The sequence below is a fragment of the Mycteria americana genome, chromosome 7, assembly GCF_035582795.1.
Source record: "Mycteria americana isolate JAX WOST 10 ecotype Jacksonville Zoo and Gardens chromosome 7, USCA_MyAme_1.0, whole genome shotgun sequence".
NCBI lineage: Eukaryota > Metazoa > Chordata > Aves > Ciconiiformes > Ciconiidae > Mycteria > Mycteria americana.
The window spans coordinates 18,182,893-18,197,444 of NC_134371.1; the positions used below are offsets into that span (position 1 = coordinate 18,182,893).

Here is a 14,552-nt window from a genome sequence, read left to right on the forward strand (position 1 = left end):
AGACTTACATCTCAGAAGTGGCAGCTAGTTTGATTCCCGAGAGCAACTAATTGTAGTACAGGGGGAGGAGGTGCATGCCTCAGTCTTTCTAAGCATAGCTTGCTAGACTGAGATTTACTGTGAGGTTTTTTTGTCTTTTTTGTTTGGTTGGGTTTTTTAAGGTTATGTAGTATACCCTCAGGAGAGGAGAGGGGAGGCAGACATTCTGTAGGACTCTTTAAAGTCCTTTTAAAATTTTTTCTTCTCCATGCAGCAGCTATGCAATAGTATGACAGTGCTAGAAATAGAATAATCTTAGGTCTACGGAAATATATCAGAAATTTGGCAAGAATTTAATTAAGGGTAGGGCTGCACCTGAAATATATTAACTTCAGTTTCCTTTAGCCACCTTAGGCTTTTGGTCTTGAGTTACACTTTTCTTTTTTTCTTTTTTTTTTTTTTTTCCCCAATTTGAAACTTTCTACGTAAAGACATTTCTTTTAAGACTTACATTCATTTCTTTTCTGGCCCCCTTCTTGTAGTAAAGTTAAAAAAGCTGCTCTATAAAAAGATACTGATAACAGAGAGTCTTATGGGTAAGATTGCTCTTTAAGTGCTAGGTAATTCAGGCCACTAAAATGATGCAAGTGGCTAAATTCTAGCTGTAGTTACATACATAATAACTTCCTTGTTTTCAGGAAAAACTTCACTAGCAAAAGTAAACTATCTTTCCATATTGAGTCTAACCCAAAGGCTGTGAGATGGAGGGAGGTTCTGCAAGGCAGATTTAGTATTGAGTCCTCAAGGCAAGGAGGTGGGTTAGAAATCTTGGACATTCACTTCTACCTCTTTGCCAAATGACATTCAAAATTTTTCCATTTTTGCCTCACGTATGTATTCATAGCAAAGTGACTTCATACTTCATAGCTTAGAGCTTGGAAACTAAGATGAATTGTTGCCTTGCAGTGCTGTGGCACTTGGAGTGACTGCAGATGGACTGAATGTGTCTCCAAATGGGTGATATGTTTCTTTGACCTGAATGTTGTAAGCATCTGTACATATTAGATAACAAGTCACCATCATCTGAAGTAAAAACACCCTCCCAAAAGGAATTCTATTGCAAACACTCTTCTTTCTTTAGACAGAATAAAAAAAGCAACCAGCAGATGACAGACGTTAGTTACATTACTTAATACTTTATCACCAGGTAGACAGGTATTCCATTGATGGGCATAGCATGAGAACCTCCTTGTGACTTTGCAGATCTGTCCCTTACAATTCAACCGTTACTGCAGAACAGTAAGGTATTTACCTTCAAGCTACTCTAAAAAATCCCAAAACCTAACAGAATCTTGTATTAGAAACACTTAACTAGTGATGTTCCATACAAATACCCTCGGTTCCTGCCATGGGTGTTTTGTCGTGCACAAGTCAGATCCAACATGCTGGAGTAAATGGACTTGCTTCCTAGTTGAACAGTGTTTAAGCCAGAAGCATGATTAGAGTCTAGTTTGACTCACTTTATATGTAAGTTGTGACATTTCAGACCTTTTCCAGCTGAGGTAAGAACTGAACTCTACAAGATGTTGTCCTTCCCTTGGTTCTCAGAAGGCAGCAGTGAACAACACCCCTTACAGATGAGGCTTGTGGCCTCCAGTCCCTGGGATTTAGCTGCCTATTTCCAGTTAAAACCGAGCCCAGCTGCGCAAGTATGTTTTGCACTGTCAGGATCTGGTCTTGGCTGACAGGGCAGTGCAAAAGGAAGATGTGCCAGTTAGCCCCTGAGAGGCAACCAGGAGTAGCTTCCTAAACCACCTCTCAACCGTGGCTTGGCATCTATCCCCACAGCATGTCAAAGCTGTAAACTGGTCTGCCAAACCCTAGTGGGCTTCAAAAATATAGACATTTTAGTATGGACTTTGTGCAACAGGCAAGTAAGGGCAGAATACTGGGCTCAGACCCAGGCCACATAGCTTAGAGATGAGATTTCCTGTTACAGAATGTTGGAAATGTCCTGAAAGCCAATTTTAGGATAGCATTGCTTCCTAACCAGAGATCCAATATAGAGCTTGAACACAGTCACTTTCTCTTGCAGAGTTGTATACCAGCAGCTTTTATATCCTTTGAAAGGGGGAAAGTATGGCTCTTGGGGATCTTCCACTAGCTCTGCAGAATTCTTATCATAATTTATCAGCTGGGTTCAGAAAAACAGTAAGGACAAGACCAGTATTGCAAAAGAACCAGAAATCATGGTGTGTAAACTGAATTGTGAAGCAAGCCTTCTATAAAGAGTATTAGTTGCGTGTCTGACACAGTAATTATGCAAGGTGGAACTCATCAACCAGCAGATACAGATAATGTAACGTGGCATTCTGTAACAGAAACAGTATACATCAGAAGTATGAGTAAAGTGGATGCCTTGAACTCATTTGCTGGTTGCAAAGATGAACTCAGATCCAACTGCAGACCAGCAAGCATACAGTGTAACCACATACCTGATTCCTAAATACAATTACTAGGATACATAAATTAATGGTATACATAAAAACCACAATTTATTAGGAGAAGTAATTACTCAAAAACACCCCTGCCTCTCAGACCAGATGCCTTTTTTGAAAAGACAGGATACACAGACTAGGTCAGATTTTTCAGATTTGGTGTTGTAGTCCTGGTGTTCAGGAAGGAGCATGCAGCTCTCGGGCAGCTGACAATCGGTGCCCCCCTACATCCCCAGCCTGTGTCAATACTGCAGCAAGAAACGGGTAATCTGTGCAACTACCGCGGATTCTGTAAATCTACAGAATTCCAGATAACCAGGCACTTACTTTTGTTTATGTCAGAGTCAGCCATCAGAGTAAATTGATTTCTGAAACACCTGCCAAAAAACTGGGAGATGATCACAAGTTTCTACTTCAAATGCCTGGTTAAGTGTTTTGAAGGACTTCTGCTCATGAACTCCGTCAGACTTGCTGGGAAGAAACAACACAGTCATTTTAGTAAAACTACATCTTAAAACCACTTTCTATTTCCCTCTCTCCTCACCAAGACTCTTTTGCCCCTATATTTATTTTTCTTCCTCTTTCCAAAAAACGTGTTTTTACTTGAAAAATTTATGTTCCTAATTATTAATGAATATTGAGACAAGGTCTGTGCAAAGCTCAAAAGAATGAGAAGTGCTGCTTTGGCTAGACTTGCATTCCATATGATTTTCTCTAACAGTAGTCTTGAATGAAGTCTCATTGCACTACCTCCACATCCAGAGGCAGTTAGTGTCACAGAAGGTACTATGCAGTTTACGAACTGAAAACTAATACACTGAACAGTGCTTGTTCATGACATTTAAAATCCTAAGAAAACAACTCCATTAGCTCTTCAAGGCCTTGGTAATGAATATCCAATCATTGACAAAAACTGAGCCCACAGAAATAATAACCCAAAGCATTTTATTTTTAGTGTTTCTGTCAAAGAAATACAGAATCCAACATTGAATTAATTTTCTTAAGGCCTTCCAAATGCATAATATGTTTTCCAATAAACAAAACCAAATAAATAAATAAAAAATTTACTTACCTCCGCTACATACTGAGGATTTCTTCAATATATTTTCCCACTAAGTTAATCTAGCCCCTTCCATTCCATGGAAGTGAAGTGTGCAATGAAGTCACACAGAAGAATTTAAAGATACTCATATTGACATAGCCTTCAGGAATCGGAGGTTTAGATGATTCATCAGAATGAGTTTCACACTCATAACACCAGTGTCTGACATGCCAGCAGAGAAACATGTATTTCAGTATTAGTCTGGGAGCAGATACTGCATTCAGACCAATAATTAAAGTAAAGCACGCTCTCTTTTTTGTAAGAAGAATGCTATTAATGCTTTTTGTCTTTGACATTCAAAACAATGGAAATATTTTATTTTGTTTTTCTATTCCAGGCCTATTCTGTCTGAGAGAAATGAGATGCTTATTCAGTTTTTGTCTGATTTAAGCTTAACAGCTGATGGTTTTATTGGCCATTATAAATTTAGACCAAAAAAGTTACCCACAACTACAGTTCCGCCTACTACCACAACAGTCCCTGCTACCTCAAGTAAGTTTTACTGGGTTTATTTTATTTCTTAGAAAAATAAATGATTCCAGGACAAGGAGAGGATTACGGAAAAATGTCATAGAAAGTATATTAAAAATTACAGTTTTATGGTTTGTTAGTATTTCAAATGTTGAGAGAATGAATTAATATTAATCAAGGGAGTATCTTAATATACTCAAGGGAGGATCTACTTAACATTTTTAAAAGGAAATCTATCCAGGCGAGTGTTCAGTGTAACAGTAACTCGCTCCAGCTGAGAGAATTTTTCTCTCTTCTCAATTTTTGACAGTTAACTAGCAAATTCCATAGAAGAATGGATGAACAAAATTCTTTTGTATAAGAAGTTCTAAATATTTTAGGAAATAGTTTTATTTAAAAGACCTCTTTCTTCTATAGAAGTTAGTATGTAAAAATCTGACCATATTTTTCTTCATATAGTTATTACGATCAAGCAAAATTGGTATGAAAGCCACCTGAGCCCTCTTCAGATTCTGTCGACATCCTGTCAACATGACACTCTCCTAGAATTATTTTTATTTAAAAAAAATCAGGGATTGGAACTTATAAAGAAATATGTCACACCAAAAATATGTTTCCTTTTATTTTTAAGACTAGACAGCATATATGAAAGATCAGAGGAGGATTTCTCTGATGGTATTGCCAAAACTAACTCATTACTGAGATAGTGAAGGGATAAATTCTTACAATTTCTATAACATGAATGCGAGAGATTTAAGATGCAGTTATAACAGAAAACCAAATTATTTATGATGTTTTTGCAACACATAACCTGATCTGTACTTAAAACGCATGAAAAGTCAGGACAGCAATGGCCTGTCAGCAGGAAACCAAGAAGCTGTGGTGCTTAAATACTCATAATGAAAGGTATTTAAAATAGATGAACATAAACATTATAAAAATGAAATCATAATGACCTGTAAGTCATTCTGATGTGACTGCTACTCTGTTAATAAATAATTCAGCTCTTCTTCGCTATAAAGCACTTCTTAACGAAGTTGTTAGTTCAAACACTTGGTCTCAACTAATCCAGGCTGTCAGGTATCTCACACCGCATTTGTGTTCACGGTTTTGCCATTGAGTTTTGCTCTGTGAGCTGTTTGTGTGTGCACAAGCAAAAGAAGTGTACTTTACTAATTAATTCCAAATCAATTTTTATGCCAACATCAGTGTTAGAAAATAAAAACAATGCAAAGTCATCTGAGAGAGGACAACAGAGGGAAGGTGTTCAAAAGGACTTGTTAGGGAGACAGAAATAGGAAGTCCTTTCAATGTCTTATCAGTTATGCATGGTGTAGGCATTTCTGATCTTAAAAACAAACCAAAGCACACCAAACCTCTACAGTCTAGTTAAATTTCTGATCAATCATTTGCATTCAGAAGTGTCCAGTTCAAATAGACTTAGCTTATTATCTTGCAAATCAGACCTGTTCAAACTTGCACAGAACTCCAGGCATTAATAAAATATTTAACTTTAGTAGGTACTTTGAAGAATTGCCTCAGTCTCTATCTATCTTACATAAAAATATTAGTACTTGTAGAAATAAATGCTATACAATACATTAATAAAAGTAATGATGATTAATCCAATACATATGGTTAAATAATTGATTTTCTTATTTCATTGGATTGAGTCATGCATTTGCTTGTCAATATGGCTACATATAAAATGGTACGCAACGAAAATTTTAATTCCGTTCTGCTCCAATTTGTAATTTGCTAAAATAGCTTACTAGTCTGTACAAACAATAGGCAGCCTCTACTGACAAATCATAGCGAAATTAGTCACCAACCAAAATTTACTAAACTCAAAAGTAAAACTTGAAGTGTTAGCACAAAAAAAAACCCTGAGAGGACCAAACAAGAATATTTTGTAATTCATAATCCCAGTTTTAAATTTAGAAAAATCAGAGCACCTCAATAAATTTTTGGCAGCTACCATACTGGCATGCACTGGTGACTCATCTGCCTGCTACATTTCTTATCTTCCTGCTATGGACACAGAATTGAAAGACTCAAGGAACATTACATTCTTTTTGTTGTGCTGCAAGTAGTATTGAGATAGGAGGTACTTGCCTGACCTAGCAACTGACACTACGAGACAGGAAAACTAATTAAATGGCATGGCACTTTGCCAAGTACTAAGTGTAATTTGAAATAATAATTTGAAAAATTATCATTTAGTTTAAAGGAGGTGAATATAGTGTATTATTTCTACATTGTAGTCTACACAGAAGTCACTTTATAAAAAGCAACTCAGCATATAATTAAAAATAGAAATACACACCAGCATGAAAGAACTATGCAAACACATCAAGGCAGTGGAAGTGATGGCAGTGGGAGTTTCACTCCCATGACCATGTAGATCTGACTGTAGGACTGAGGCTACATCATGTAGAATATGACTAGGTATATGACTCCATAGACATAGTAACTTGCTCTTCAGAACACTTTTCCTTGTGGGAGGAAAAGTGTTCTTCTCCTAAAGAGTCACACTGAATACAAATCATGTGAAGGCTGAAAAAAAAAACCCAAACCCCAAACAACCCCAAATCAATGAGAAGTATGGGGTCCAATTTTAAACTTTGGATTTGAAAGGCAAAACAGTGAGTATGCAGATCTTCTAACAGTCATGGGCATGACACTGAAGACAAAGTAATTTTAATGCCATTCAGCTGAATCTCAAGAACTCGGAAACTTATAAAAAGAATCAATTCAATTAAAAGAGAAGTACAAGTATAAATTACTGATTGGAAAATTAGTCAGAAGTTCTTTTCCAGAAAGTATGGGCTGAACAAAACTTCTGCAAAATGCTCCATTCTAAAGAAAGTAAAAAACCACAAAGATATTCTTCATAACTAATTTAGTTTTTCTTGGAAATTAGGGTTATGTAGGGATTTGGGGTTTTTTAACCTGTCTGTCTCAGCTCCGTGTTTCTAATAATTACAATGTCATTGGCAAATTCCAAACAAATTTGAAAAGGACATAAAAGCCTTAAAAATACTGCATCCTGACACGTTACGTAGAAAGGGTTAGCTGAGTAAAGTACAGAGACTATTAACATCCACCCAAGGAGGAAAAAAAATACAAAGCGTATTCACTTGTTTATAAACAAAGCATTCCGGTTCAGAAAGGAGATGTCAACCCCTAATATTAAATAGATACTTCAAACATTATGTTGTGTTTCAAAATGTCATCAGTAAAAATTATACAGTACTACAAGTCATGAAGCTGTATGAAAAATTTAGAAAAAAAGAGTCAGGAATTTGAACTCTGATCTCTTCCATCACGGTACAGCAATTTCAGATAAAGGGCCACCCCCTCTCTCTGAAGTGTTACTGTAATACATTGTTATGATACTTTAAGTGTACTACTAGGGCTGTATGGCAGGCAACAGCACTAAAGAACTTACATATGTAAGATCACACTGCAATCAAATGTAAATTTTCTGTAACATCCCATTCTATAAGGTCATTAGAACAGATACGTAGCTGAGACACACATGAAAAGATGATGACTGGAGGTGATGGCAGAGAAAAGGAATATTGTTATTGTAATGTTCATCCCTTGCAATACCAAATCTAGTTAAGTATACATCAGGATTATTCATCATATTTTTTTTTTAAACATACTGCTTTGCATTTGTATCAAATACCTCATTTCAATTTAAATTTACTTTTTGCTCTTCAAAAAGTTGTGAAACCTACAGTTGCCCTGTGCCAGCAAAAGTGTAAGAGGAGTGGGACTCTCGAAAGCAATTATTGTTCAAGCAACTTCGGTAAGGAAGCAAAATTTGTTTCTTTTTAATTATTCACTTGGCACTGTGTTTTTAGACTCATAGGAATTTTGCCAGATGTAGTTCTGAGTTATCATTAATATATAGGCTATATTTTTACACCATCTTATGTCTGTATCTGACATCAGTATCTGTGTTTCACTCAATACATTCTTGGAGATATTCCAAAATAGGTACTGCACATATGTCTCAAACAAACATACTTTCTTAATCTGAAAAGCAAATGATGATGTAAGACAACCTCCTACAGGAAAGTATTGATTCAATTAATGTATTGTCATCTCATTTGTCTGTAACCAGCCAATACACATTCTATGCTGTACCTGCTGACTATTCCACAGTTCAGTTTATAGACTTCCAAAATATTTTTAAAAGAAGTTAGAAGGCATGGAAGCTGACAAGCACTGCTTTCTGTACACAGACACAAATCACACAGGAAAAATGATGTCTGCTGTATATTTGGATGGCATTGTCACTGCTGATTTATGCAGTTACGTCTCAGAGTATTTTCCCTTATTAATACTGGAAGCTTTTTTCAATTCCCTGTAACATGTCTAAAATTTTGATGGGACACCTCCCCCCCCCCCGCTTCTTGTTTGTTTGTTTTAATCTAACTCTCTCTAACTTTATAGCTAATCCCATGAGATTTGAGGAAATCTGCTGTTTCAGGAAAGGGGGGGGCAGCTTTGCATCATTTTGCTAGAAAAACAGTTGAGGGCTGTGGCTGTACCCTAAAGCAGACTGGAGTCACTGCAGCAGACCCTTTACCACTCTTGATGACCAGCCTGTTTTAATTTGCAAACAGTGTAGGCTGGCCCAAAACCAAAAGAAGCAGGTAGGAAAAAAAAAACCCACAACAAAGGTCTCCTCTTACTGACCATACCTCAGCTTATGTGGTTGATGCCAAATGACACTATGTAAAACTTGTTCTTTTTCCTCTAGCATCAGGGTAACGAATCACATTCGCTCTCACCTTTTGTCAAATACTTGAAATTTTTCAGTCTTTTCCATGGCATGAGTAAGAGTAAAAATATTTTATATGCACTGTGAATGCAAGTGTATCCTAAGGTAAGAACCTAAAGAAGTGGGCAGTTTGTAGAATATGATTTATTCCAAGTTTACTTGCTGACTTTATGAATTTAGAAAATAAGAGCTATTTCTCTTTCATTATGAATTTCATTGTTTCTAGAAATATAACTGCAATACCCAGCATTTTAACATCTACAGTTCTCTTTTGATTGAACTTGAACATTCCCATTTAATTAAAAGCTCTGGATTAAAGGAAGATAATGTGCAAATTTACAAACACCTAACCCAAAATGTGGATTATGCAGATTTGTAAAACAAATCCGTCTCCACATACTTGATAACTGAAGATCTAATCGATCCTAGGATAGAACAGCTTATTTACAAAAGGTGACCTGAGAAAAAGAAAAACTGCTAATACCATTTACCAGCCCCTTTTGATGAGTAACGATGGCCTACAAATTAATCTAGTCATCCTAGGAAAAAAAATGGTATCTTTATTTTCATACCAAGAGGTCTTTGGGAGATATGATGGCCTAATCTGTACTCTAAATTTAGCTGAAATCGGCAAATTTGTGTCAGTATCAGGCCTCAGACAGATCAAAAATCTAGCTCCTAGGGCATTAACTATTCCCTGCTACTCATTTGAGAGTGTCAGAGAGCTGGGAATTCAGCTTTTGGCTAGAATGTTTTCAATTCAACTTCTCCACTGTTTTAAAATTAGTCATTAAAAGCAGTATCAAGTTGTACTGTTTAATTGAAATTATCAAAACCTAGAACTGGGCTTGCAAGAGACTGATACATTCTAAGAACAGTTTTATATTTGGTGCCACCAAAATTTGTCAGTAGTGAGTTATCTAATACAGGTGATACCCACATTTTTAGTAACTGTTTCCAGTATTGTTTGTTTCCTTATTATGGGCTAATATACGTATTCAGTTTTTATGATGCCTCAGAATTTATGTCTAAAAAATAATAAAAGTGTATCAAATGTCTTTTCTTCTAGTAATAACTGGAACTGTAATCACAGCAATAACGCGGGCTGGCAGTCTGCATGCAACAATATCGATCATTAATGTATATAAGGAGGGAAATTTAGCAATTCAGCAAGCTGGCAAGAGTATGAGTGCTAAGATTATTGTTGTATGTAAGCAGTGTCCTCTCATCAGAAGAGGTAAGTACACAAAAATAACTGCTTTGTGTGTTTATAAATGACAACAGTTTTGAAAACTGCTATTTGAGATATGACCACAAAAATCAGTAATATTACAGTAATTGCTTCTATAATCAGCAACTAATATAACCAATTTAAGATAAAGTAACTAGTTATCCAGGTTTATATTGCATTTTTAAGTTTTACTTACAAAGGATCAGACTCACTTAGATCAAAAGAGTTTGAAAAGAAATTTTTTTTTTTTAAACCCACGTGATATAAAGTAAAATCTGATTTGGTTCTCTCAAACAAAGCTCAGTTAGATTTTGTTTTTATGTGTATGTATTTTGCAGCTAGTTTTCATACACAGTTATTTAGAAGCGAAAAACAACAGCATGCTAAACCTAGAAGAGCAGTATGTCACAGCAAATGAAAAAAAATCAACGTTTCCCTGTTGCTTCTCTCCTGTATATATCTACATCTTTACTGTAGAACTACTAGTAGTATTAAGCCCACTCTATATCTGCAAACAGCCACTATTTCTATAGCTATCTTAATACTATACAGATCAACCAAGATAATTTCCAGTTAGATGTAACGAGGGGTACCTATGTAGTGTTATAAGAAATACTATGTTTCACTGAAGTAACTAAGTAAAATTTAAAACAGTTTTCAGCTCTGCCTTCTCAGTAAACAGGTAGAACAGGCGAACATAAATGGAACCATTGCAGGAAACAGTCAAAATAATTTAATAAACATCAAAAAAACTTCTGATAACATTCAGGATACTACTGGTATTTAAACATATTAATTAAAAGTGGGCAGTACCAAAGTGAAAAATCCTTGTCAGAAACTAGCTTTTGCTTTTACCTTTTACCTCCCAGTTCTCTGGAAACTAGACACCTGTCTGGGAGACATAATAATACCCTTGGTGGGACAAATTGTCTCCTTTTAGGCAGATCGCTGGCTCCAAATCATGCACTTCTGTTTCTGTTCCTAAGTCTCCATGAATTATTTAATAGCCATTACTTAATATCTAAACTTGTCTGCCCTATAACACCAGTCCTTCCAGCCCCTAACCCTTCTAAGCCATAAAAATAGGCAAATCCATCCGATCTCTCCAAAGCCTGGGCTTATCACACATTAAGCCCACCTTGCTTGCCTGACTGCCTCTCTATGTATCTAGATAAGGTTTATGTCTTTGGGGAGGAAAAGGGAATGAAAAGACTTAAGTGCATGATCCCTTAAGTGCATTATCCTACAAGCCGAGCAAACAAGAAAATATCCAAAATGAATGAGACACATTCCACTTCGGGTGTTAGTAGCTAAGTTATCTAGTGTTTATACTACATTTCTAATGTCTTTCAGACTCATTTGACAGTCTACATTTAATGAATATCTCCTATATTTTTAATTATGTAGTAGATACTTAGCTATATATCTACTTGATTTTTACATAACTGTATTTTACTGCATAACAAGCATGCCAAAGATGGGTAAGGAAGTATATGCTTTAGGTAGGAAGGAAAAAACGTCAGAAGGCATTGGTAACAGAGTGCAATGAATAGAGACCACAGATAAAGAACTATAATTACCAAATCACGTCCCGGATTTCTGTCTTGTAATATCATGCTCTCCTTTGTAGGTTTAAACTACATCATCATGGGCCAAGTAGAAGATGACGGTAGAGGCAAAGTCTTTCCCAACAGCTTTGTCATGAGTTTTAAGACTAAGAACTCAAAGATCCTAAATGCCTTGAAAAACAAAACATGTTAAAACTAAACTCCGCAGCTGCATTCTATCATCTCTCTTGAAAAAGAATTCTCACTTACTGTAAGTCATGAAAATACAACTGACTGTCAACACTAAGACCATGCTCACCCTTTTTTCCCTCCCATCCACCTAAGCACACCCTGGCACAAGGTGGTATCCATTACATGTACCTATCAAGACGAGAACAGATCCTCCTAAGTCTTAAAGCTGAAGATTTGCAGCACAGCCATCTGATGTCAAACATACCAAATTCCAATTACTTGGAAGCTGTTAATTTATAATTGTCCCATTTTTTCAGGAGTTGTGTATGTAAAATAAGAATTCTAAGTGCAATATTTATAGTAACTCATTTTAACTTAGCTTTTTCTCTAAAGTTGTTTTATTACATGGATTTCTGCATTATTATCTGTGCTTAATAAAATATTTTAAATCATACACCAACTAGTTATTCAGTATGTATAAAGTGGGGCAGGCTAAACATAGAAACTCTTTTTTGATCATTTACATGTCCTTGATGGTTTGGGTCTTGCATAGTATGACTGACACTACACTTCCTTGCTGATTAAGGGCCTGATTTTTCTTCCACTGAAGCCAGTGAATCATTGATTTGGATAGGAACTAGATTTACTCTTCAAAGAATTAGACAACTGTAAAACAGCACCATGCTTTTCTCTGCTGGTGACTATAATCTAGTTAGTAAATGTCAGTATTAAGCTCCGTAAGGCAATTAGGGAGGAGGTAGGAAGGAGTTAATTTAGTGGCAGTAAAGTACACATGCAAATAGCTTAAATTTTTGTCTCTACTGTGAAAGGACGGACAATACAGCAATGCTCAGTCTGGCACTAGTAGTGTAAATAGTAGCATATCTGTCTAATTTATTTCATTTCTATATGAGGAATGGTTGAACAAGTAGCTCTTTTTGAGAATAAGGGAAGGAACAGACTGGAAGCAGTTAGACAATGTTACAATGTTAAGAGATCTTTGTCAGTTCTGTCTGTTGTATACAGTTATTTGTTACTCTGAAACTGAAAGGCTATAACCAAAGATGGAGGAATAGAAACAGATTATAGGTAAAGATTAATCATGAGAAGTTGAAGAACTTTTTGGCCAAAAGCAGATATGAAATACATGCTTTTCAAACTGGGTAAAACTTGAACACTAATAAAATGACACAGATGGAACAACATCTAAGATCCCTTTAAGTACTTGTTTTCCTCATATATAAATACCACAGCAGAGTTCTTTTGATAATCGGTAACCATGGGCAGGAAACTGTAATGAGACACAGTCCTTACTCGAAGTACTCATTGCTTATTTGAGTAGTGGAATGTGGATTGCCATTCTTCTTCAGTTACTGATTCTCATATGTAATGCCAAGAGGTACTGCCACAGAGCAACTCAGTAGCAAAGCAGCCTCTGTTCTGAAGACTCAATGGGTAGCTAGGCAGAAGACAAAAGAATCAGAGGGAGGCATAAAGGTACAAAAAGGCTGTGCTGGCAGCTCACAAACAGCTCAGTGCTGTAACCACACTGTACAGATTGCTAGGCCTTTGCCTTACTAAACCAAACAGCATTTCTCAATGGAAATGACAGCAACATTTGTTGGCAAAGCAGATGTAATTTTGTAATTTTAAAAATTTTAAATTGTCATTTTAATTTTCCAGTATTGATTCCTATGCACATTAAGGGGTTTTATGCATGGTGCTCTCCACATTTCTCAGCAGCAGCCAGGGAGAAGCAATGTGGAAATCATGCTCGTAACAGTCTTGAACTACAATAAACTATTTTTATTTATGATGACATGACCATCTGTCACACAACTTTTTTCAGTGAGGCAAGAAGAGTCTGGCAGCCTGCTTCTCCTCTCCCAAATGGTAGGTAGGGAAAGCTCCTGCCTGCTCCGGCAGAGCATGGGAAGCTGAAAAGTCCTTGACCAGTGTAAACATCACTTAGCAACAGCCGAAACAGCAGTAGTTATCAATATTATTCTCATACAAAATCCAAAACGCAGCACTGTATTAGCTACTAGGAAGAAAATTAACGCAATCCCAGCCGGAACCAGGACACTAGGAAAATCTAAATGATAATACAAGATTGAATAAATAGCACAAAGCACTCTGTATTGATTAGTAACCAAGTAGATAGGAAGACTGCACCAGCTTTCAAACAAGGGAGAGATGCAAAGTGTCATACAACTAAGGTACTACAGAGAACAAACCTACCTCTCTCTGCTATCTATCACTTTACAGATATGTATTCCAGGGACAAATAAAAACTCTGCAACCCCCAGATCCAATCCAAACCCCCCTGAAGTGCCTTGAAATAAGACAATTCTTCCTAAGGACTCGTCAACACTGTAGTAGAACACAGTGACATGTGACAACCACCGAGCTAGCTCTGAGTGACTCTGCTTAACATATCAAAAGCAATTAGAAATAGCTATATTAGCATGCTGCTTCATACAGATAAACATACCCAGCTTCCCAGAAGAACTGATCAGTGTGAGCCAAGTGCCAAGCAGCTATTGCTGCATCTAGAATCCAGTCTAGCTTGTTTGGAACTAGCTCAGGTATCACTTCATGGCACTGCATGAAGCCATTTAAATGAACTTAAAGTTAACATCATGGTTCCACAAGGAAAAAAGGTAATAACACATTAATACTAGCTATCTTCCTTAAACTTATTATCTTAACATGACAAAGAAATTACTTTCAA

At 36.4% G+C, this 14,552-nt stretch overlaps 1 protein-coding gene across 2 annotated transcripts in view; it reads left to right on the forward strand.

The window, feature by feature from the left end:
• Positions 1-14,545, forward strand: part of PCOLCE2 (procollagen C-endopeptidase enhancer 2) — a 29,453-nt gene extending 14,908 nt beyond the window's left edge. Inside the window, exons 6-9 of one of the 2 annotated variants that reach the window (XM_075507230.1) lie at positions 3,917-4,071; positions 7,784-7,867; positions 9,918-10,085; positions 11,710-14,545. In XM_075507230.1, the coding sequence (XP_075363345.1) occupies positions 3,917-4,071; positions 7,784-7,867; positions 9,918-10,085; positions 11,710-11,840 (538 nt within the window). In that variant the 3' untranslated portion in view covers positions 11,841-14,545. Of the gene's footprint in view, positions 1-3,916; positions 4,072-4,509; positions 5,608-7,783; positions 7,868-9,917; positions 10,086-11,709 lie in introns of those variants that run through there. The other variant, XM_075507231.1, reaches the window with a different exon arrangement.
• Positions 14,546-14,552: the final 7 nt, after the last annotated feature.